This window comes from Fringilla coelebs (assembly GCF_963513975.1).
Source record: "Fringilla coelebs genome assembly, chromosome: 1".
Taxonomy (NCBI): Eukaryota; Metazoa; Chordata; class Aves; order Passeriformes; family Fringillidae; genus Fringilla; species Fringilla coelebs.
This window is the reverse complement of record NC_140028.1, coordinates 143,967,108-143,991,793: the sequence shown is the minus strand read 5'-3', so window position 1 is coordinate 143,991,793 and position 24,686 is coordinate 143,967,108. Positions and strand designations below refer to the sequence as shown.

Here is a 24,686-nt window from a genome sequence, read left to right as displayed (position 1 = left end):
ATGTTGGTGCCTGAAGCAAGAGTTCATTTTGCTGAGACTTCTCACAAGACTTGCAAAGCTTACACCAAGAGTCAACAAGAAAACCAAGGCTGGCTATAGTGATTTTGCTTTTTGGAATTGAAGTTTCCTCCTTTTGATGACACAGAATTCATATCTCCTGCACTGACAGCCACCATGAAAAACAAGGTGGCTGATATTAGCAAACCAACACAAAAAAAATACTGTCAAATTTCATTATGTCAGCAAGAGAAGTGGTACATGGGAGGCAGAATAAGGCATAAATACTTTCTTCACCAACTGGATGCAGGCTCACAAAGAGCTCAGCCATTTAGTCATCCTAATTAAGAGCAGAACTGTGATATCTTGGACCACTCCAAACCAATCAGACACCAGCAGCTGGAAACAACACACAGGGTAAGTTAACTCGAAGGGGTTTGAAGTATTCATTTAACTCAAAAGGATTGTTTCATGCTAAAAGCTAAGGATGGTGGTTTTTGGGTTTAGAGCTGCCAACTTTAACAAAAATATTCACATTCAATGTCAAAAAGTTCTATTGTGTATTTTTTGTCATGGAAATTTCAGCTCAGCTGGGACATGACCAAAATTTGTTGATGTTAAATCTCAAAATCTGTAAGATCACAGATTTAATAATTTGCAGTCATTTAAAACTGCTGAGAAATTCTGTATGTTTTTTTAATATATTCCAATAACTTTGGGGCAGTGTTTTTGTTCAAACCAGCTTGCTGTATTGCATAATACAGTAAAATTTGAATAACAATACATTATGGTTTGCATATTTGTGTTTCAGCAGAATTAATTTTGCGATGTTTTATTTTCAGAAATAAATCACTCACAGAGAAATGAGTTTTAGACAAGAAGTTCATATGATTCAACAACCTATTCTCTAAGTCAGGATAATAGTCTCTTTCAGACCATATGCAGTGTGAAAATGTGAATTACACCAACAGGGCAACAGAAAAGTAAAAAAGGCCCCACCCAAAAAGAAGAAAAAAAGAAAGCTAACCACAAAACCATCTAAACCAATGGTTTAGTTAAAAGTTATGGAAATTAAAATTGAAAACTTTTCTGTTCCTATATATGCATTATATAAATCTAAATTTCTGACCTTCCATACTGGTGTGTATCACAAGTCATCTTAGGCACAGGTACCTGCACACAAGTCCTGTTAATTCCCTAATATCTGGTTATGCACTGCCTTTCACTTTGCTGTCTGTCCCCATCCCTACCATGCCTACACTATGCCCACAGCCCTTTGCTTTTCAGTCTTCACCTGAACACCTGAAATCTTGCACTTCAATACAATGAAAAAGAAATGTGAGCATGACTCTAACACTAAAAGCCATTTCAGCAGTGCTGAGCATTTGTACCCAAAACTCTCCTACATCTCCTTTCCATGTGTTCAGAATATATATGACCATTACAGGCACCTGATGCCAAAATTCTTTGCTTGGAAACTTCAGAAGTTTCCACTTTTCAAATTATCACTGTGCTTGCCTAAACAGTAGGATTCTGGACTACATATAAAGTAATTTCATTCCTCATTTCTATATCAAATATATTAAAATTTCATATAGCATTATCTTACTGATAATTGTTCTCTGCTAGGTCTCCTGACCTTTAAACTGAAGAGAAAAGAAATATACATTTGTCTAAATGATGTCATGCCAACTGTAATTACTCCTAGACCAGATAACTTAAGTCTGGAGGAAGTTTATTTCTTCAAAACATTGAGATTAAATTACATTGCACCACTGAACCTGACTTATTAAACAGAAGTAGACCAGAGGACAGCTACTCGATGAAAGATGTATTCTATCATTTGAATGTCAAAGTGTGTGAAGCTGGCAAAATGTTGGGTGTCCTGCCCTAGAACAAATAAAGGTATTGTTAAGGTGAGAAAGCAAGCTATTCACAATTTTAAATTACTCTGTTGTCAGCTTCTCCATATAATTATACAGCCCTAGAAACTGAAAAAAAAAACCAACCAAAAGTAATCAAAACATTTACACAGAATTGGAATCGTGAATTACTGGGAAAAAAAGTTTTATCAGCAAAAATGTCTCTAAAGGATTTTAGCGAGCTTATCTTGCCTCAAAACAGGTCATGTGCGCACCAAGAAGAATAAATCTCAAACTCCGAGACAACAGAGACAAACATTTTTATCATCATACTTCCAAATCTTTGGGTTTTAGTGGATATTTTAAGTCCTTCACCTCCCTGCATAGTTGCTAAATAGTCCCATGTCTTCTCTAACCTGCACATTTTTCAAAATCCACAGAGGAGGATGGAAAACTTTAAATATAGTTCCCTATATTTAAACCTTAAATAGTGCAAGGAAAATATGAAGTGTATCCATTTTGGATACAAAAATATATGCTACATAAATAATGAGACCAAACTGCTGCACAGAAACTGTTCTTGTGGCTATCAGTGAGACTTGCATGTACATAACACCTGCACAAATAGATTCCTTTTTGCAAATCTGAATAATTTACATTCCTATATTTATTATGGCATCTGATTACCTCAATTTCCACATTCTTTTCATTTCTAAGGATGTGACAGACTGTGAAATTCTTCTGTCCATTTGGTCTGTTAATTTTCTGTAAACAAGATCTGCTTTCCAAGCTCCTGGAGGGATGTCAAGTTCCCTAATAGCAGTACAGCATGGAATTATGCATTTACCTGTGCCTACCTTGGAAGTATGCACTCATTTATTCTCCTTTGGCTTCCCCTGGTAAATTAAGTACTTAGAATGCTTTCTTCAAGACACTGTTGACTTTAAAAATTTATAATTACAACTAGAGCCTGAAAAAACTTCTTATATAAGTATATATTGCTGTTGATTTTTTAAGAGAATTTATTTTTGGCTTAGAGATCTGGAAGTAAGACTTCTGCTTAAAATAAATGATTAGTGAGTACATTGACAAGCACTGCAAATTCATCAGTTAGAAAGGAAAAATAAGATATTTTTAAAATTTAAAATATTTGAGGGATGGATAGATTTGTGAGCTCTTCTTTTTTTTTTTTTTTTTTTTTTAATGTAAAGAACAAACACAAGGTTTAGTTATGACAAAACTATGGCCACACTGAAATACCAAGAGGAGCTTATGTAAAACTCCTATAAACCTCTTTCTGCAGCCATCAAATCCTGAAAGTTTTATTTCACTAAGCAAATGCTTGGGAAGTCAAAAAATGCTTGGGATGTTAATGTAATAAAGACTAGATAAAATTACTGTATAAAATATTAATTTGGTGAATCTGAAGAAATTCTTAGAATCATAGAACATTATGGTTGGAGAAGACCTCCAAGACCATCAAGTCCAACCTTAACCAAATACCACCATGCCCACTGAACCATATCCCAAACGGCCATGTCTGTTTGGGTTTCACTGCTTCCAGGGGTGGTGACTCCATCACTTCCCTGGACAGCCTGTTCCAGTGCTTAACCACCCTTTCAGTGACACTGTTCCTGACATCCAGCCTGAACCTCCTTTGGGACAGCTTGAGGACATTTCCCTTTGTCCTGTCGCTGTTTGCCTCGGAGAAGAGACTGACTCCCACCAGGCCACTGCCTCCTTTCAGGCAGTTGTACAGAGTGATGAGGTCTCTCCTGAGCTTCCTTTTCTCCTGGTCAACACCTCCAGCTCTCTCATCCACTCCTCACAGGGTTTATCTTACAGATCCTTCACCACTTTGTTACCCTTTTTGTCCCTATAACCTCCCCACTTTTTCAGTAGCATTTAAGTTAAGGAAGTTGAAAACAACTATTTTGATTCCAGTGGTAAGCAAAACCAGAATGTTATATCTTGAGTTTTCCTGAAATAAATAAGTCACAGCATTTTTACTTTTCAGAGTAGCTTGTTAGGAACAGGCCAAGGCTGGAACTTCCTGGACTTGATAACATTTCCACAGCCTTGCTAAATTTCAGTGGATGTCAATTCCATTAATTGCCTTATGTGTAAATTTTTGAACACATGTAAGCCTTATTATCCACAACTGGAAAAACTATAAACTGCATTCTGATTTATTTTAAACCTGCCTTCTGCCAGTTTCATCTGTTCTTGCACTGCAAAAGCAATTATACAGTCTTGTCCATATTCACTGTGCAACTCTAGAGCTGACAGTCCTCTCTCATACCATACTCCTTTTTTTTTCCAAAATAAAGTTTCCCTTCTTACTGCACCACTGGTTCTATGGAAGACATTCCATACTCATAGTCATGCCTTCTGCCTTTCCCTGAATCTTTCCATTTTAACCAGAATTTCAAATCTATCTGAGGTATGAGAAGCAGTACTGTATGTGGTACTTAAATAAAGGCAAAGGACACATATATGAAAGAACAAATGATATTATTCTGTTTTCTATTCCATTTCAAATAATTCTTAAAAAAACTTTTCCTTGTTCAACTGATAATGGAGACTGAACTGTCATTTTCATCAAATTATGCATTACTACACTAACTACATTACTATGAAGACCTTGTATACAAAGCTATTTTCCTCCATATGAAATTTTTACAGTAATTTACAATGAAATTCATCTGCCATTTTGAGTCCACTCACTCAGCTTTATTATACATTTCTCAGATCAACTTTCACCTTTAATACTGTGAATAATTCACTATTAGCAGGATTTCTCACCATCCTGCTCACTCACTTTTCTAATTCACTTATAATTATGTTGAATGTTACACTCTGAGCAGAGATCCTTCCAACTTTTTTTTTCACTATCTTAGTCTTTTAGAAAACTAATACTTTTTGCCTGATCTCTGTTTCTTGCCTCCTAACCAATAAGTGATTAACCATTTTTCTGTTCCATATTCCACATTCTATGAAACAATTAGTTTCCTTAGAAACTTCTGGGAAGACCTTGTCAAAAGCCTCTACTAATCCAGGCAGGCTCTACCAACAGCATCATACTTGATCCTTTCAGAGAGATTCAAAAAGTTTACAAGACAGGGAAGATCATTATTATAAAAAAGCCATATTAATTTTTTCCAGGAAAAAAAATCATACCCATTCATGAGTCACATAATTCAGTGCTTATTATAAATTTCTAGTTCTGACAGCATACATCTAGGGTTTTTTGACCTTGCTACTCTTTAATCACCAGTTAACAACACCCTTTTCCAGTGCAAAGGCTTCTGCAAAGGAAAGTTTTGGTGTAGGAGCTGTCCCAGTTCTTTCTGTAACTACATTCATCCATGGTGAAGCAAAAGTAGAAGTTAATACAATCTACTAGTTAATAAACTCTAAACTCTACACTCTAGATTGGAACTCCCAGTGTTTATTTACATAACCTTTTCTAGATTCTGTTTTCTAGCAAACTGCAACTGGCTTATTTCTGATTTTTAAAGCCTATCAACTGAGTAATGTGGAAACAAATCAGTCATCTATTCAGATACCTTGCAAAAATTTTTTTTTGCAATCAACAGTTGATACCCAAGTGAAAAGGAACCAAAAGGAGTCCTTAGGACAATGGTAGTTACTCAGAAGCAGCTCAATTCTAGAAATGCAACCTTTACTTCCAAGATTAACTTGTCATTGAAATAGATGAAACAGCACAACAAAAAAGGCATATTTCTACCTTTTTTTGTTCCAGAAATTAAGGCTAAGGTGTAATAACATTTTTGTTCCCTGAAAAAAGTATCAGAAAAGTGATTATCTTTTGCAAATGACTAATGTGTTTTTATGAGCTTTTGACAACACTGAAGAGCTTTCACCACACTGGAACTTGATGATGAACCTCTATTTAATTTTCTTGACAACAAGGAAGTCTCAAACAGTTTTAATGGACTTAAAGATGTTAAACTTCAATTTTTCATGCGCCACTCACCTCTCAACTCTCTCCCCCTTTAAATGTCAGTCTTCTGGGAGAACAGGATGTGTCTGCACTGTTTGCAGTGGTACTGACTGCTAAACAGACATGTGGGTGGTCACAGTTTAGGAAAGGAGGACAAGGACTTACCTGCTTCTTTGGCAACATCTGCAGTTGAAATATTTTGGAGGTTTGAGCGCACTCGGAAGGTCACAGCTGGTCCCAGCACGCTGAAAGAGATTATTAAAAAAATGTAAGATTCATAATCAAGAGACATGGCATAATATCCCTTATCAAAATAGGTTTTTAAAGAGAACCTATTAAGACACCATTTAGCCCTCTTCCTTTTGCTTCATTAGCTACATTTGCATACATTTTTATACCTCTTGTGGTTTCCTGTGTGTATTTTGTGCCCGTCTGAAAGAATTTCAATGACATTAACTAAACTTCAGAACACTTCTGTAAATACTATTCTTATTATGAAGATGGCAAAATGGAGGCACTGAAATTGCTATTCAGTCAAGTACAGCATAGATCATCACTGGAATTCAGCATCCAAAAAAGATTACTTTGTACATGTACTTTCACATTTTATATTCCCAATATCAACACAACTTCAGTTCCTGTTGTCACAACTGCAAGTCAGAAGGACAATATAAAAACTCAGAATATTTATCTTAATCATATTCTGCAAGAATATGTGTGGAGAAGAGGTTCTGGACATATCTAATCCAATAGCTGATTTTGACCAGAAAAGTACCACAAAGTATTTATCATTTAACAACAGAGGGTATAACAGTTTTTGAGAGGAAATGATTTGACTCTGTGAAGACCTTTCTGCATGTAGCCTAATGATCCTTTACGGCACTAAAATCTAAAGGATATTTACAGAGGAAGGAACTGATTAGCCAGATGTAGAATGGCAATGTACTCAGGGCTTCACCGAAAAATATCACTCGGTAATTCTAAGGAAAAAGAAATCTGTATTTGTAATGTTGCATTCACTCTCCATCCATCACAATAAACATCCTACATGTACATCTGATGAAAGGAAAGGAGAAATTTCAGGTTGATGTCCTTAAAACTATACTCAAATACTTATCTACAAAACACATAAGAAAAAATACACGTAAAAATATAGTGAATGTATTATTGAAGAAAAATTTCTGGGGAACAAGAGCCTATACCAATTATAATGCAAGAATTTGGAAAGGAGAAGAGCACAGGGTCTGAAGAAAAACAAAAATTGGCACTATTTTATAAAAGTTTACTTACATAATATGTATTATGCAAGTTCCTAAGGTTTTTTTAAACTCATATTATCAGTGAAAAGAATTATATTTATACTGTGAAGAGCAACCCTGCTTAAAAGGTGAAGTGTATGGGCTGGAACTGTACATGTAACAGCTTTTGACTTCCTATGGCAGGGACTTAGGAGAGAATGAAATCTGAAAAATTTTTGCATAAAAGAAATAAATTGAAAAATATTTTGTTGCAAGGCTTGAAATGAAGTATTAAGTTCTTCTTTTAGTAACATGTTCATCTCTTACAATCACAGAATGAAGAGCACTTCATGAAATGTGCTTAATTGGACCACATATATCCTAGACAGAAATACCTTTAAAATTTTTCCATTTCACATAGTAAAAACTCTTTCTTAAATATAAGACTTTGCTTTGAGGTTACAAAGGGAATAAGAGTAAGAATAAGAATAAGAAATATCCTTTCATCTTTTACTAGCAAAGCACGCACTGCACACATTTTATTCTGGAGTTAACAGGGACTACCATTAATCAGTCGTTTTTCTTGAAGTACTCTTGGGGGGAGGGGAGAAAAAAAACCAGATTTTATTGTTAAAGGACACTCTAAAAGTCTGGTAACTAATGGTCAAGAAACACTTTTAATAATGCCAGGCAAGTATAAAACATTTGTCAACATCATATTAATATTATAGATTAAAATACTACACAACTGAAAAGCACTTTTTATTTGAGATACCTGCTTTACAAAAATCTGGACTTTTCTGTCACTAATCCTGAGATAACCAACCATAAAATGCACCTGTTTTAGGATATCAAACACTGACTCTCAGTAATCTTGCACTGTCCTTTTTTCTGTGCTGCCAGCCTAAGAGAGATGCTGATTCCTCTCAGGTGCTCAGATATTTACAGTGCCATTAGCAGTCTGCTTTAAATAAAAGCAGCATCACCCCAGTATGCAGCTCTTGCATCACCAAGATATGAGGGAAAGAAAAACCAATTTCAGATACTCCCCCCAAATCTTCACTGCATAGTCCATTAGAGCTGAGAACCCACAACCAAAGCAAAATTTCAACCACAATGTAGTTATACTTCAGCTCTATCAGCAAACACAAAAATTTTCCTGCCCTCCTTCCCTTACCTGAATGCTTTACTTTTCCCCCTCAGCCACTCCCCACTTCCTCCCACTTGTCCTGCCCTGCCCCACTCCCAGCAGCCTTGTGCTTCCTGGCCTCAGTAAAATCATAGAGTAAAACTGGATCATTTCAGTGACCCAGCCCAGGCAGTGAGACAGGGATTTCCAAGGAGTGAACCTGCCAGCAACCATCCCACTATTCTCTACTGACTATTCTCTACTGACTCCTCCTGGATAATCCAGGAACACAGGAAGATCTGAGTCATGCCCACACCAGTGTTGCCACAAGTACTGTCATTCCTCCTCACTGCTCAGGGAAAACAAGAACAAAAAACAGAGTGAGGAAAAAAATTTCTCATGCAAGTGAGATGCTACTGAGTTAAGACCATTCTTTTGCAGAAAGAATAAATCTCAGAAACATTTGAAACAGCCACTCATATGTTGCTCTGTGGGACATTGCTTTCCTCTACTGTAGCAATTGAATTCTTGTATGTTAGAAATTACCTGAGCACCACATCAGCCAGGATTCACTAGGAATATTTGCAAAATACAGAAAACAAAGCAGCTTTTGTCACAACTTTTTGCACATTGGCATTCTGTTTATTTAAAAGCAAACAAAAGACCTTGAGATTACTTGGTCAAAATTGCATTTCTGCTTGATGTTTTGGGAACTGACTGCTTCAGGAGCTCATAAAATGAGATTTTTCTCATGGGGGCTTCTGGCAAAAGCACTCAATAAATAAACATTTCAATAACAAAAGATGCCCTTTAGGGAATTCCTCACTGTTCATTATGTGTTGGATGAGAACATTTAAACAAAACCAGTAATTATATGACTGCAAAATATTTTTAAAAGACTTTTTAACAAGAGGTCAACCAGCCTGAAAAAAGGTTTCAAGATGTATAAAATGCAACTCTGATAGGAAATTTGAGTTGGGCAGATGAGACTGTGTCAGACCCTCTGAAACCTGGCTAACATTAATGGCAATTGTCTTCAAACTGCTCTAAATACAGGGGCTCACTGAGGTGCACACATTTGATTGTAAGCTGATGAATTGCAAGCAAACCATTCCCACAGACGAGGGAGGTGCTGGGGGAGCAGAGGCATCACTCCTGCTGGTACCCTACCCCAGCCAGCACTCACCCAGCTGGGCAGGAGAAAAGTCACACAGAAACCAGTGACCAGGCTGAAACCTCACCCACATCTGACATCTGCTGCAACTGAGGTTAAAAATGTCAGACAGGAGTTTTTGTCTATCCTTGCCCTGAGCTGCATGCCACTACAATTACCCCAGGTAAATCTGTAGTCATTTTTTTTCTAACACAAATGAGCTTATACTCAAGTATGTGAAGATTGTGAATTTTAGAAGGTATCTGGACTATACAATGTAATTCAACTTACCACTTTTTCCTTGTACTTTCTTACAATTTTTTTTAGTAAACGTAAGCAGTCCTGGCCTCAAGGATAATAAATAGTGACTTTGCCCCACACAAAATGTAATGTTGTTTGCAGTGACCTGCTAAATTTATTATTTGAACTTTACCAACTAATTACCCCCCCGCTGGCTGTCACAACTTTTGCCTTTATTTTTTTTTTTTTTACTTACAATAATGTTGCCTTCAGTCATAATAAGGGTTTTTTTAACAAAGACATTCTAAGCATATTGCAAATTGTCACCCTTATGTGCTGTTGTCTTTTATTCTGTTTACTAGAGATGAAATAATTACAGTGTTTATACTAAAATGACTTGAAGGTTGATTGCTGATTTAATAAAATCCCCTCCCCTTGGGTTTATATTTCCCATCTGAAGGTGGGAGGGTGCACAGCACACACAGAAACAAAGAATATTCTTTGTGTAAAATAGAAGTATTTCCTTTTGTTAATTGTTTTACAACTAACAGCATTCTTCTTATATTTTCCCTGTCAACAAATGAATGATGTGAATAAACAGAGCTAGAGCGTGATCAATATGGCAAGGTCCATATCACTTTCAAGCCGTGGGTTATAATTATATTTATGAATGACAGGATTTAAATCTCCATAAATTATGTGCCAGGCTTTGCACGCCTGTTCCTCTCCCTCGTGTGCGCGTCCTCCAGCGCCGCAGGATCACACCGCGCGTTTGCTGAGAGAGGCACTCACAGTCTATCATACCCCCTAGTGGAAAAGGATCTGAGAAACAAGTGCCAACATGGCTCTGTGTATTCTTGAAGATGAGACATAGAGCTGATGCCAGATGGAAATGATTTGAGGTGGCATCTCATTTTTAAGATACAGGCATAGTGCAATTTCTCAAGACTGGAGGAAGATGAGGAGATTAGGATTGGCTATTTCCAACATGAAACATTCTTTTAATGACCCTATTTAATAAAACAGGGCTTGCCTTAATAAAGCTCAGATTTGAAATTAAAGTCACCACTTGTCTATATGTTCATTTCAAAATCCTTTAATCTCTGGAGGTTAAGAAAAGCAATTAGTAACGCTCCGGAGGACTATGCAAAGCAAATTTTATAGCAGTGAAGGTAATTGTCTCAGGAAACGTTTGGTGGGCTTGAACTAATGACTTGCAATGTGTACACATTTCTATGCCTTCTGTGTTTAGGAATTTGAAGCTTATGTCCATTGTTTATATTGCACTGAAGCCTCCTTTTCACCTTCTCAATTTTGGAAAAATTAAGATGCTCATGTTGCTGTAAATGTTTTATATATTATATTTAGAGGTATATAAACATAGTTATGTCAAATCAAATCAATGGGGAAGAGCACATAATTAGCAGAGGCATTTTTGTACTACAGTATGTTTCTACAGCATGAAATACAGAGAAAAGCAGAGGCAGAAAACTTCAGCTGGACATTGACACATAATACATGATTGGATTAAGAGATATACACTGGCTATTTTTTTCTCCTTCTGATACTCAGAGTACCTGTAAATTAGTTGACCATTGACTCAAGTTTGACCAACATTTTTGACCAGAACTGTTGACCAGAGTTCATGTTGGGAAGCATTGCATCATACTGTATTTAAATTACAGAAGCAGGTACCTGACTGAGCTTCAAAGATTCAGGAAAGCTTGCAAAGGATGTGTTGTGCTGACCTGCTACAAAATAACATCCCTGAACTGTTGAGTAGAGACTTATTGATCATCACTCACACTTAATACTAAAAAGACACACATCTCTCACTCTTTAATATCTTTACTGTTCAAAGATTTGCTTCACTTTGCACCTGGACTGCAGAAATATCAATGTGGAGCTGTATGTCTTCTCACATTCTTATTGACAGATATGTATGCACAGCCAGTGATCAATTAAAAAAATCTTTTTCTGTTTTAGCAAAATGAGTTTTTCAGGCTCTTCTCAGGAAACTCTCAACATGCTCCCTAAAATGCAGAATGATGCACAGTGTTCCAGAACACCCTGCAATACAGCAAGTAATATGTTTTCTATTAATATTTATATCTTTCATATAGACTAAGTAGGAACAGTTTGCACCATTCTCTGAAAGGTTCTTGCACTAAACACAGCATAGAGAGAGAAAGTTAAAGACTTCTTGTACTGGCATTCCACCTGGTCTGACAGTGACCAGGAACTAAAGATGGAAAAGCAAAATCCCTGCTAAGGGAAAGACACTAATTGCAGTGCTCACCAGGTAGTGCCTGATTTCCTATCACCACATGAATTTCATTAGAGGGGTTTTCACCAGGCAGCTGGGAGGCATAACAGGTAGACCACAAAGATTAGAAAGGTTGACAGTTTCAGAGCAGTCACATCTCACAAATGCAGCTACACGGAAATAAAACAGGTCTGGATTTGATGGTTGCAGCCAAGATTTACTTCTGCAAGTTGCATTCTTCATAAATCAGGTATGAATTATGGTGTATTATCAGGGGAATTATGGTGAATTATCAGGTATGAATTATTAGGTGTCCAAGTCTTGGACACCTTGTTGTGCCCTCTTCTCTCTCCCTGACATGATAAGCACTGAGCAGTGACTGCACAGAGCAGCATTTCAGGGGCACAGAAGAGGCCATGACAAGGTGCTCAAATAATTACATGCCTGACATACTACTGTCATTAGAATAATTTCCAGACTGAAGTCACAGGAATGGGATGACTGGTCCAGAAAGGGACACTTTCCAATAACAGCAATCCATGTCTGGTGGGTCTCTGATACCGATACTGAAAGATGGAGCTTTAATTATTTTACATTAATCATTAATTTTGTATTAATCATTTAATCTATATGCATCAAAATTGTGCTAAGTACACTGATCCTAATTTACATTGCAAAAGATGATGAAAGAGTATTTTAAAGATTTTACAACTTGCTTCATCTGAGGTGAAGATTATTTTGCTAAGCCTACAATTTAAATGATTTAAAAAAGAGACAACGCTTAATTTAGAGATTGATGCTACACTCAGTTTGCCCTATTTTTATTCTTCACAAAATGCAACTTTTGATGATTACTCAATATCTATGAATAATTTGCAGAGTTTTAAAATAATTTTTCTATTAATCTGTCACAAGCCATGAAACTTGACATTTTCACCACACTGAGTACATGAAAGTTGCCAGCTTTGCCTGCCATGCAAATAAGGTTCTTAATTACAGCATTTAAAAGAACAAACCATACAAGTGCTATAATTTCTTATGGTAAAATAAAACCTGTTTGGATCCTGTGAGGGTGGAAGAATGGTCTCAAAAAGCTTCTTAAATGTACAGTGATTTTTCTTCCACTCCCCAAGAATTAAGCTAAAGGATAAAATTATTTATGTCATAAAAAAGAAAAAAAAAGCATTCTATTTATATTTCCATTCTCCTTCTTTATACCTTTGTATCTACAAACAGCAGGCATTTTTCATATTCACCCAGTAAGCCTTCAGTGCATTTTACTGGCCTCAGCCCTACTCACCATGTACACACCTGTGTTGTTAATGGAACTGGCTGAAAGCACATATAAAATTTCTCTGCTGGGATGACAGTCACCTTTTGCTCTGCTTGCACAAGTGACTTTCAAACCTTAATGAGGAGCATGACTCACATGTTAGGGCTGTTAGAGAGGTACAGGTTCAGAATGTTCAGAACTTTGATAGAATCTGTGTAGGACACAAATTTCTTGCATCAGTATTATGGAGCACAACCAAAGGAAAAAAAAAAAAAAAACAACCCAAACTTTGCTGCAGTCTTAGTTCAAAAGGCCACCAAATTCTGAGTCTACAAGCAGAGCTCTCCTGCTTGTCCTCATAAGGACCTGTTGGCTTCTCCCTTAGCTCTGAGAAAACCAATGAGAAGATTTTTTTTTCTTGAGGCTCCCCTGCCAGCTGTGAGGTAGAGCTATTTCCTTGGCAAAGGAGGCACTGCAAGTGGAATTTATTGGACTTTTTCAGTTGCACCTACAGATGCCTATTTGCTTTGTCTTTACGGTTCTTAAGCCATACAAACCCTTCCACAGGCAGGTTGTAATTCAACTTATTGACCTGTTTATGCAATAAACAGTAAATACTTGCTAGGCTGTAACAAAAATGCAAAAGAATCCTTTATCTTTTTTGGCTGGGTCAGCAGGTCTGTAATGCTCATGCAATCCGACCCGCCGGATTACAAAATGAGAGAGAAAAATGTGTGTTTGTACTTCCAGGAGAATCAGGCAGCCAAGGGCAGGAGGATCAAGACAGTCATAGACATAAAATACTTTTTTTATTTCTTCTAAGAGGTTATTCTTTTAAACAAATCCCTACATGAAAACCTTTTTCCATTTCTAATATTAGTAATTCTATTTATGGATGAAGCTTTAGTTCAAGAGTGAGAATCACAGTTCTCTGTTTCTATTCTCATATCTGTCATCAAGTCCTGTGCCATTTTAGGGAAAATGAAGCAAACTGCCTTGGGTTTCAATCTACCCCTCTGCAGAATGGAAATTATTACCTGTTAATAATATGTGAAGTGTTATATAAATCAAATGCATTGGCACACACTCAATGACTTGCTTGAAAGAAAGGAGTATATCCTGCCTACCCTATAATGTTATGAACCTTGATTTTATTAAAAAAGGAATATGATGGCATCCTCAGTCACACAGAGAGATGAGTAGCAGAGAAATATGAAGTTAAAAAAGGTTTGACTTCAGAAGTTCACATATCCCTCTTGAGCAGGGACCTAGGAGTTCATGGAAATTTATCAATAATAGTGGATCCATTCTGCTTTTGATTACAGAGATGCAAATCCTCTGTTTTAATGAGATGAAGTGTTGTAATGGAAAGCCAAGCACCATACATATTATTTATAAGAATCTCCTTAGATTTTTATGGTCTTTCTCTTTTGCAACCTAGAATTCATAAAATGCTGCAGGCCAAAATCTTTCCTGTTACTTTAATGATTTTTGTATTTTTCTAGGAGGAAAGTTACAGTGGAGAAGGCAAAATTATCTTGGTTATATGCACATTCATTTAAGAAAAGAACACAAAATGTATTGTACCTCAGGGGGAAAAGCCACAAGACTAATGTAATGCTAAGGTTGTGGAATAACTCATTTTTAAGTAAGGAAATGCATAGTTTAAATTTTCACCTTTTTTTTCCTTATCATCATTCCTCTAAAAAGTGATGAATCTTTATATTATAAATTAGTTGTCAAATAAGACAATATGTACCAGAAAACACAATGTAATTTCTTATAATGCAATGATTTACAGCAATACATTTTTCACATAATTTGTTTCCCAGACTCATTAAATCTGTGAGAGAAGTCAAGTTTCAATAAAAGGGGTTCCGTTATTCCTGAGCTATGCTTTTATAACACTTTAAACAAGATTATGTCAAATAACCACAGTTATTTGTTTGCTATTTAAGATCAGAGAGCAGATGAAAAATACTGCTCAACTTTCTTGAAAGGTCTACCTTTTCATTGAGACTAAGCATGGTATAGTTCAAATTGAAATATGAATCTTGCTTAATAACTGGACAATAAATGGTGTCGAAATTAAAAAAAAATGTATTTCTAGTTAATTTACAGCATCTTAAGGAGATCAGGATGAGTTACAGAACATTCCTCTCAGTAAATCTAAATGACATAGACAACAGAATCCAGAATCTCCCAATCTGGAAAAAAACTTTGTGAGAATATTAATCCACAGATGTTCAACATACAACACAAGAAAAGATTAATCCCACCAAATAAAGGAGAATGGAATCATGTAGAATCTGCACAATGGAGGGAACTTTTCAAGTGCAAATATAACAAAACCCTGTGCTACCTGTCCTACCACTGCTCAGTGGTTAAATAGTCCTCCCTTACACTGTTCTACCTCTCAATAATTTCCTGAGTTGTTCACATTTAGAGCATACACACACCACATGTCATAACCCATCAGCACAATGGAGTGAAAATGCCAAGTATTGTTCCAGTGTTTAGGTTCTGGATGACTGAATATGATTAACTGGTTGATTGAATTTTTCAGGTGTTATGAAAGTACCATGACAAACAATGAACAAAAACTACAGTGTATGATTAGGACACTACAGCCAATGCACATGTTTATAATAGGTGAGGCTGGGAGATCCACTCACCCCTCTGCCTGCCCAACACTTCCAATTTCAAAGTGTTTTAAGCTTCTCCAAACTTTCCCCACTTGGTTTGATTTTCAGATATCTTCCTCAGTTCAGGTTCTTTTCACTGGGATGGTTGGCTGGCTTTTCAAATTGTATTTATTCCAGCCCAACCGTTCCAGCTCTTCCTAAGAGCAGGGATAATGGTAGGCATGGTTTGGTTGTGTAAAGCCGTTTCTTTGAAAAGGAGGTGCAAAATGTCTCTAACCCCAGTACTTGGAAACAAGAGATTTGAAGTATTGAAAGAATGTGCTTGTAACTGTCCTCATGATAAGCCTTCCAAATTCAAGCTTTTGTTAAAATCACAGTTTACACAAAACTGTTAAAAGACTATGGACATGCTATTGTATAACAGGAAAAATCTATCTTACTTCAAACACAGAAATGCAGCCTTTCATTTTAAAGTGGTTTTTTTTCAGTAGGATGCTTGAAATCCAAAGATGAATGGTGGTCAAGTAGTAGAGAAGACCAATATTTTCAGGGGCCTTAATTTCAATTTTATCAGACTTCAGGAGGTATGTTGCAAATGAAGTATGGAATAATAAAGATTTAAAGGTCCTCCTGTTACTTTAAATTCTGCTGGAATCATTCACTTCAGACTTAGTCTCAGTTCATTTGAGGAAAAATAATTTCAGGAATTTATTTATTTATTTCTGTTAAAGGCCAAACACAATTGTCTGAATGGAGAGCTGACTCCTGGACCTGCTGAATGCTCAGGGAATGGAATGCTCAGGAATTGAAGCCAATGGGATCTCTGTCCCAGTCAGGGTAAGTTTGTTTCAGAAGAGGCTGAGTAAGCCATGCAGTGAGACATCACACTGGACACCTGGTAGTGGTAGAAGCTTTGACACTAATCTTTTCATGCAGAACTCCAGCTCTGGATAGGCCTAATAAAACCCCATATCTCATATGAGTTAAATATATCAATTCATGTTTGCCAAGCATTTTGATAGAGTAGTGAAGAGCACTGTAGGAAAAGAAATCCAAACCAAAACAGAAGGAAATGGGGTTTCTGACCTCAAAGTAGAATTTGAATAAAGTGCAATAAATAAAACCTGAAGTCACACATTGAACAATGAAAATAAAATGAAACATTGAAGAGCTGCTCGTTAACTGAGGATTTCTTTTCTGCTCATAAAATAAAACAGTTGGCTGTAGAAAAACATATAGATGTGATTCAATATTTCAGAAGTCTATCATAATTAGTGTTATTCAAAAGATTGGCCACCTGAACACAACAAAACAAGAAAATGGCTTGAGTTCAGTCCAAAGTCAATTTTTTGTTTATTCTCATCACCTAAATAAGTCAAGCTTAGTTAAATTTTGAAACTAGTTATTACTTTGAATTTATAGTATTTTCTTTTCAAAATGTGAAATCACATTGCTGTGTCTGCTACAAAATTTGAAAGATATTTATCAGCTGAAGTCTTCATATGGTTTCCTTGTATACCTTCAGTTAACCTGAATTTTTCATTTTTCATATAATAAACTGTTTAAATAAACACTGAATTCACCAGTAGTCCCAGTGGGGGTAGGGAGAACTGTGAGGGGAAAGCTGAACAACCAGCCTGAATCCTGGGTGTTGGAGATTCAGATTCTGAAAGATGAGGGATTTTGTCTCTTAACTTAGTTTGGGATGCACAGTATAAATGCATCAATTCATGATGGAGGAATAGTGGTTAAATGAAATGGCTTTGCAATCCAGGATGTTTTATTAGATAATCAGAATCAGCCTTTTCAACTTAAAAAAAGTCTATTTATATTAGCATTTCAAATTTAGCCTAAGTGTCCTGCTCACTCTTAACATTATACATATAGATTATATGGTTATATAGTGAATTGTTACACTTCAAAACAACAGCAGTAGATAAAGATTAATGTAGTTTTATGGAATGAATAAAGAATGCTCTGCTAGAGGTTTTCTGCTGAAAAATTATATATGAAAATGGAAATGTTGGTCAAGTTAGCACATCTCCTGAAAGTTCAGTTCTTTGAGTACTGAGTTTTGGTATATTAGAAGGTAAAAATGAGGAAACTGCCATTAAGATAAATGGGTGGAGGAAGCTAAAGCAGAACAAAATGGGAAAAAAGAGACACCTAGAGCGAAAGATCTTCAATGGCAATTGGGAAAATCTTATCAGTCTAGAGAGAATGTAATATTCAGCTGAAAATCTCACTCTTAACTGGAAGCTGAGAATGGTAGGATACAAGGCCTGAAATACTATGAAATCAGAATAATCTGTTTTCTTTCCAGACAAAGGTATTCTCCTAAGGTCAGAGCTCATACTTCCTCTTTACAGTGTTGGCAGTAAATACCCCAAATTTGAGAACATTAAATATAAATTCAAATATTATTTGTATTCTCATCAGAAACCAGTTAAGTCATTTATGCTCTAATCAATGACTTTGACTATTAATTCTGTGTCCTTTCCACTACTTTCAAAGCTGAGCTTGGAGATTTTGGTATTTTTATTATATTTGGATGTTTCTTGATAAAGTCTCATGTTGTGAATAACTCAATTACATGAAGAAGGCCAACGTTACAGATTGTAAAGTCATATTTTTTAAAAGAAAATAAATATAAACCCTCCTAAACAGAAGTACCCATCTGACTTCAATCCCTGATACCAGTCCAACAATCAATCACCAGGGGCATTGGACACCCATAATTAGATTATAAAATCATAACTATAGTAATTTTACGTCTGCTTGCATAATTACATCAGCATGCTAATATCCTTTTAATGGTCTCTAATGATGTAATAAGAAATAATGGAATTTATTTGACAGCTACATAACCATTAACAAAACATATTAAGCATAACTATTACTTCCATAAAGATTCAGGCTGCATCCAAAAGTGACAACTAACATGTTGGATCTTATTTTCAATGTTGAAATATTTCTAATTATGAATTCCCTAAATCTATTCCCACTCATCTGCTTCACAGGGTGAGCAAAGTTTATGTCAATGTGAACTTGACAACAAATCAGCTGTAGAGATGGACTGAATGCTCTGGAAGACAAGCCTGGGGATATCCTGTGAACTGCAGTCTGTCCTTAAAGTTGGCAGGATTGTGAAAGACAATTTTATCTTCATAAAATAAGCTGATTACTACCAAGCACCAGCTAATCAAGAGCTAGAACAGGGTGTTGGATTCCTATCCATGGCAATTGTTCACTTACCTAACTTCAAAGCACAGGTAAAAACTAAAAATATAGGCAAGAGGGAAAGAGATTTGCAGACAAAACTAACTAAAAGCAGTAATTTATTAGTGAAGCAGTTCCTTTAAATTCTGTTTGGTTTTGTTTTGGGTTTTTTTTTTGGGGGGGGGGGGGGGGTAGGGGTTAGGTTTTTTTTTGGTTTTTTTTTTTCAGAGAAAAGGACTATAAACTGGTAACTGAGAATTTAAAGAACTTTAAAAGAACTCACCACTTACCCTTTCTCCTCATTTCTTGCACTATTCCTATTTGATGTGATGACTTTCTCTATACTCTCAAATTAACCCTGTAATTCTCATTAACATGTCATTACTCCGAAATCTTTGCAATGATCTAAAAAGTCCAAGTGTACCCTGTTACTTTCTAACCATTGGGAATTCTTGGATGGAAAGAGAGAATTGAGAATTCCAGACCAGGCAAATAATCAGGTCAGAGTTTAAGTAGGCTAGTATGACAAATTCTCACCCCTTTCATAACGCCTGTTTCCCCAGACTGACTGATAGTTTTTTCTACATAACTTCCCCATTTTTACCAAAAAAAAAAAAAAGAATCTTTAAGAAAAAGGATACTTTTAGATGCCAGTGAAATAAAATAAATCACCCATGATGCCTTAGCCCAAGAAGCATATTTCCTGAGAAATATTTCCTGATATGTCAGTGGTGAATTTGACATGAGATCAGGTTTTTCCTGAAACCTCTCCCCATGAGGCCACAAAGAAGCTAAGCAGAGTATTCAAATTCGTACTGTTTTCCACTGATAGTGGTGCAATGGCAAGAAAACAAGAAATCCAAAAAGTGTTAACTCTTTTTTTGGCAAGGCCTTTGTCTAAAGCTTCTGCTACTGGTTTATCTACTGGTCAGCTCCACCTTCATTTGGTACTTTATGGGTTTAACCTGAGTCAAAGCATCTCATTCTCTAGAACAAAGAAAATTTATTATGGAATAACTCTTCACTGATTTGAGATTTAGGATAACCCTTCAGAGATCTATAGATTTTAAAGAGGCAAAGACTGACAAAAACATTGTATGGGTAGAAAGAATGCTCAGTCCTGTTTGGACTTCCTGTAATTCATACCACATTTTTAAGGTACTGACCATACAAATATTTTCAGTACAGTAGAGGCAAAATATGCAGATAATTCTGCACATTAAAAGAAATTACCATCACAGCTGGCTATACCACTAGAAGGATATTTTTCATTAGAGAACAAGTCTACAGCCTATCAACTGCAAAGTGTTGTGATTTATTGAATGATAAAAAATAACCAAAAGGCTTTATATTAAAAATTAGAAAGGTAGGTAGGTGAAAGTGCTCTTGTACTGTAAATAAATGAAGTTAATGAAGCTGAACCCACTGAATCAGCAGAGAAATTGTTCATTGGGATTTCTCCTATAAATATAGACCTTCTACTAGCAGTGGACCTTATCTGCTAGTGTTCAAAGTCAAGGGTACAAATTCTCCTTACATGAAAGATAATAGAATATCTTCTTTTTTTTTCAATTTAAAAACTCAATATTCATAAAAAATGTATTTCATTAAATACAACTAAAAGACATTAATCAAAACAAACAAAATATGGGAATATTTTCCTTCTCAACAACTAAAGCCAAAATGCCTGGTATTTTCTAGGTTTCCAAAAAGATTTTCTCACCAGTAGTCCATTTCTCCATTCAAATACAGGGAGGGATTTCTCCATTCAAATAGAGCAGGGATAGAAATTTATTTTTTTTACAATCAAGTATAAACACTTCCACTAAAGACAAAGCATTATCAGACTATGGTTTTAAAAAGAGTATTAAACAATTAATTCCATTCTGTAAATGAAGATCAAACAGTGGCTGATGGCAGCACAGGTGAGGCTGAGAAAGATGCTGCACTTCAGCAACCCAACTCATGGGCCAAGGCAAGTAGTCCCAAACCTTCTGAAACCTTCTGAAACACAGGCAGGAGCTGGATGCTACCCAGACATCAGCTATTTCCTGAGTGCCCAAGATGTGATTTCTTTTCACAAAGCCCTCTCACAGCTGACCCTTCTTTTCAATTACCTTTACTCAAACTCCTTCTGTTTCATGCAGAGAGGATGAAGTTTTGTGAAGTACGTGTTTGTTCCAAAATGCCTTCAGAAAATCCTTAATGGTCATAGCCCATCATAACCTCCTAGTTCATGAGATTAACATGCAGAGTATTCATCAGTATGAATCATAGGAGGAAAACCAATGCTCAGCATAGCTGAACTCCCTGTGACTTGTTAAATAATAGCTGATCAAACAGCATGACCTAGTGTGCCATGTACCAGACTCAAAGCCAGGCACCCAAGTCTCTGATGTCATTTTTCCCCCTGGCAATGCTGGGTAAAATGATCCTTCAGAAGACTTTCCTTGCCTAGAAACTGTTAAATAAAGTTGGTAATATTTGTATAGAATTTGAAACAGATTATTTTTCCCTATGAAAGACGAAAAAAAATTCATTCTTTTTTGTTTTCTCAGAATAATTTGTTCCCATGTGTAGGGAATGTTACAAAGATCATCAATATTTTTTTTCCCCTCTTGCCCATTCTCCTTAATTTTGACAGTAAAGAGCAGATATTTCCTTGTAAGACAAACTATTCAAAAATAATGAGATATCCAATAAAATAAAAAAGGAGAAAATCCCATGTACATACTTGACATCATCGAAGACACTCATCTGCAGCTTCAGGAGATCTGCCACTTCCTTTATTAACTCCAAGCCCTTTTCCACACTCAGGGGGCTGTTGAAAGGGAGCAAGAAAACAGAGCATTAAAAAAATGGAACTCATCAATACTTGAGAGGCTAAAGGTCCCAAAAGAGTTATCACCTTGGCCTCTTTGATTCTGAAAGCCACCACTAACTGTATTCATGTCACATAGTGATCGTGATATCAAGGGAATTGGGATCAGGTGCTTCTTCAGGCATGATGAATCACCTGAATTTTCCAGCAATAAGACAAACAATAAGGTGCAAATGGAATTGTTAGGAAGTGTAATGGGCCCATGATGCAGCTACCAGTTCATCTCAGTCCTCAATAAAAAATGTAATAAAGTAAAAGGACAGAAAGAAAGAAAAGGATTGACGAGACAAGGAGGGAAACAAACAATGAAAGTCAAATTGCAGGCTCAGTATCAAATGGACAAGTGAAAAACATATTTTTAAACTCATTAGATTTTAAAATGAATCTTTGCCCAGTGAAAGGATACAAAATTATTATGGATTTGAAAGTAAACAATGGAGCAAGACACACAGTCCAGAGGACACTGATTAGATACATAGGACTGAGCTTAGTGTGTGCATACACTGCTGACAGAGACCCCTTTAAATCTTTTTAACCTTTGTCAATGCCACATTTACATTTTTTAATTTAGAAAACAGGTTGCAATCAAGCCTAACACAATATGACTGCTATCATTTTAAAAAGCATTTATCCAGATGCAAAATTTATATTTGCAAAAATTTCAGGTTATTAGAGCTGATACAACTCTAAAGATGTATTAAGAGCATTCCATCCCTAATATACAGATCCTACCTTGCTTAGTTGTTCAGTACTGTGGAACCAAATAAAAAAGTATTAGGAAAGAAAAAAAGATGCAGAAGTGATATGAAAGCGTCCAGTGAAAAAAACAGAGACAACATTCTTTGTGTAACTTGTGATCATAGGTTTATTCTCAACATTTTTAAAGCCCCAAAGACCATAAAATTATACCTTACAAGCATATCTAACTTATGCCACAGTAAAGCAGAAACAACTTTGCTGAGATTAACCCACAGGAAAAAACGTTCTGTATTTGTTTCGTCAATGATTTTTGTTAAGTAGGAGAAGAAAGAGTCAAAAAAAGCATGTGGTATTAGACACAATCTTTTCAACTGGACTAAGGGAAAAAGATTTTTTTCAAAGCTTTTTTCAAAGGTCACTATTTCTACCTCAGAGTTGAAGCTTTTTTATTTAATTTTACATCATGGTAATTCATTGCCACTATTTTATTTATTGTCTGCAATGAACACTGGGGCTTTAGGTTTTGTTTTTATTTGGTTTTCTTTTTTGGTTGTGGATTTTTTTTTTCCACTGGTTTCTGCATGCACTGCCCTAAGGGCACCTCCATTTAAATAATGGGATATCTCATGTGGATCTTGGTTAGGACGGAATTGCTCAGCCTCCCTTCATGCTACTACCCAAAATGCTCAAGAGACCTCCTGTCACACAACCAGAGGTAGTCCCTCAAGGCACCAGATAAATATAGAGATTTTCTAGATTTCTAAGACAGAAATGTTCTTGTGTGAAAGTAACAAAAGAACCTGATTGATTGTGTAAGGGAAAAAAAAGTACCATAGATTATTCATAAAACTGTTATATTTCAAGGACTGACAGTGGATAGAAACGTGATTATTCTCATCACTATGAAAGCAGATTGTCATAGTTACTCTGGGGTTTATGTGTTAATTAAATCTTTTCTCCCAAAGAGGTTGGCTTAAATTTTACAGAAATGATTGGTGTCAGCAAGTGGGCTTTTACTGTAATAGCAAGTCTGATGCAAGGCTGCTGTGTCCATTGGTGCTGCTTTTTAACCAAGGGAGCCTCAACCTCCTACTCCCAGCTCACCCTTCCCTACTGCCCTGAAAAAGCATTCCCCAGCTTCAAAAACAAGATATGCTGCAACAAGCCAAGGCAGCAGCAGTAAATGGGGAGTGTAATCAGAGCATTTGAATGCTACAAACCAGCAATAATGCTGGAGGGGAAATGGGTGAGAAAATGGTGCAGGAAGGCCATTGTTCTGCAAGCCTGAGCATCCAAGAGCAGTCTTAGTAACTCTCATGCAATATCAAACAAACACAAAGATTCACAAACTCAGATGCAGTTTGGTAGGCAAAGAAATTATTATTCATAATAGCACAGGAAAGCTGCAGGATGAGCATTCTATGGTACCAATACTATTTCTGATCCCACAGTCACATTTGAGGATTCCCATTAAGTATGATTACAATCATGATATTTTCCAATGCAATTTTTCCAACTTCCCAACACTGGAAAATACAATCTAGTACTGTTTATTACAGTTCTATGACAGCTGTGTAGTAGGACAGTAGAATATTCAAAACCTTTCTCTAAAACTGCCCAGCCATGATTTTCCATGCTCAGTTAAAGCTTTGCTTTTGTTTAGTGTTTCATTTTGCTCATTGTTGCATGGTTTGTATGGTGATTGCCTTTAACCTTGTTTACATGGCGAGAATCACACCATTTCCACCAGCACAGTGCTAACCAAACTGACTTACCTTGTAACAGCACTGTTCACCCACATCACCCATCTGGCTTCAGGCTTTCACAAGGACAATCTTTCAAACATCACCTGCTCTCCCACCCATGACCCTCACACTCATCCTCAGTGCAAGCTCTCAATACTTGTAGAACAGATGATATTTGTCATCTTTCACATACTGTGCTTAGTGTTCAGCCTGCTCAATTCAGTTTCTGTATTAGAGGGTAGGGTTTTTCTTCGAAATATGTTTTGACTGTGAGGGTTCAACAACTATGGAATTAATTCAACAGGAAGTGTTAGACAAACCAAGAAAGAAAGACAAAAAATAAGTGTTGAGATAAGGAACAAATAGCGAGAC

The 24,686-nt window shown here is 36.2% G+C and overlaps 1 protein-coding gene across 1 annotated transcript in view; it reads right to left on the bottom strand.

Annotated features, from left to right (window-relative positions):
* Nucleotides 1-24,686, bottom strand: part of PTPRN2 (protein tyrosine phosphatase receptor type N2) — a gene marked incomplete at both ends in the record, with an annotated part of 628,010 nt that overhangs the window by 338,562 nt on the left and 264,762 nt on the right. The window contains 2 exons of the mRNA XM_084216229.1: nt 5,992-6,071; nt 21,724-21,810. Of these exons, the coding sequence (XP_084072355.1) occupies nt 5,992-6,071; nt 21,724-21,810 (167 nt within the window). The remainder of the gene's footprint in view (nt 1-5,991; nt 6,072-21,723; nt 21,811-24,686) is intronic.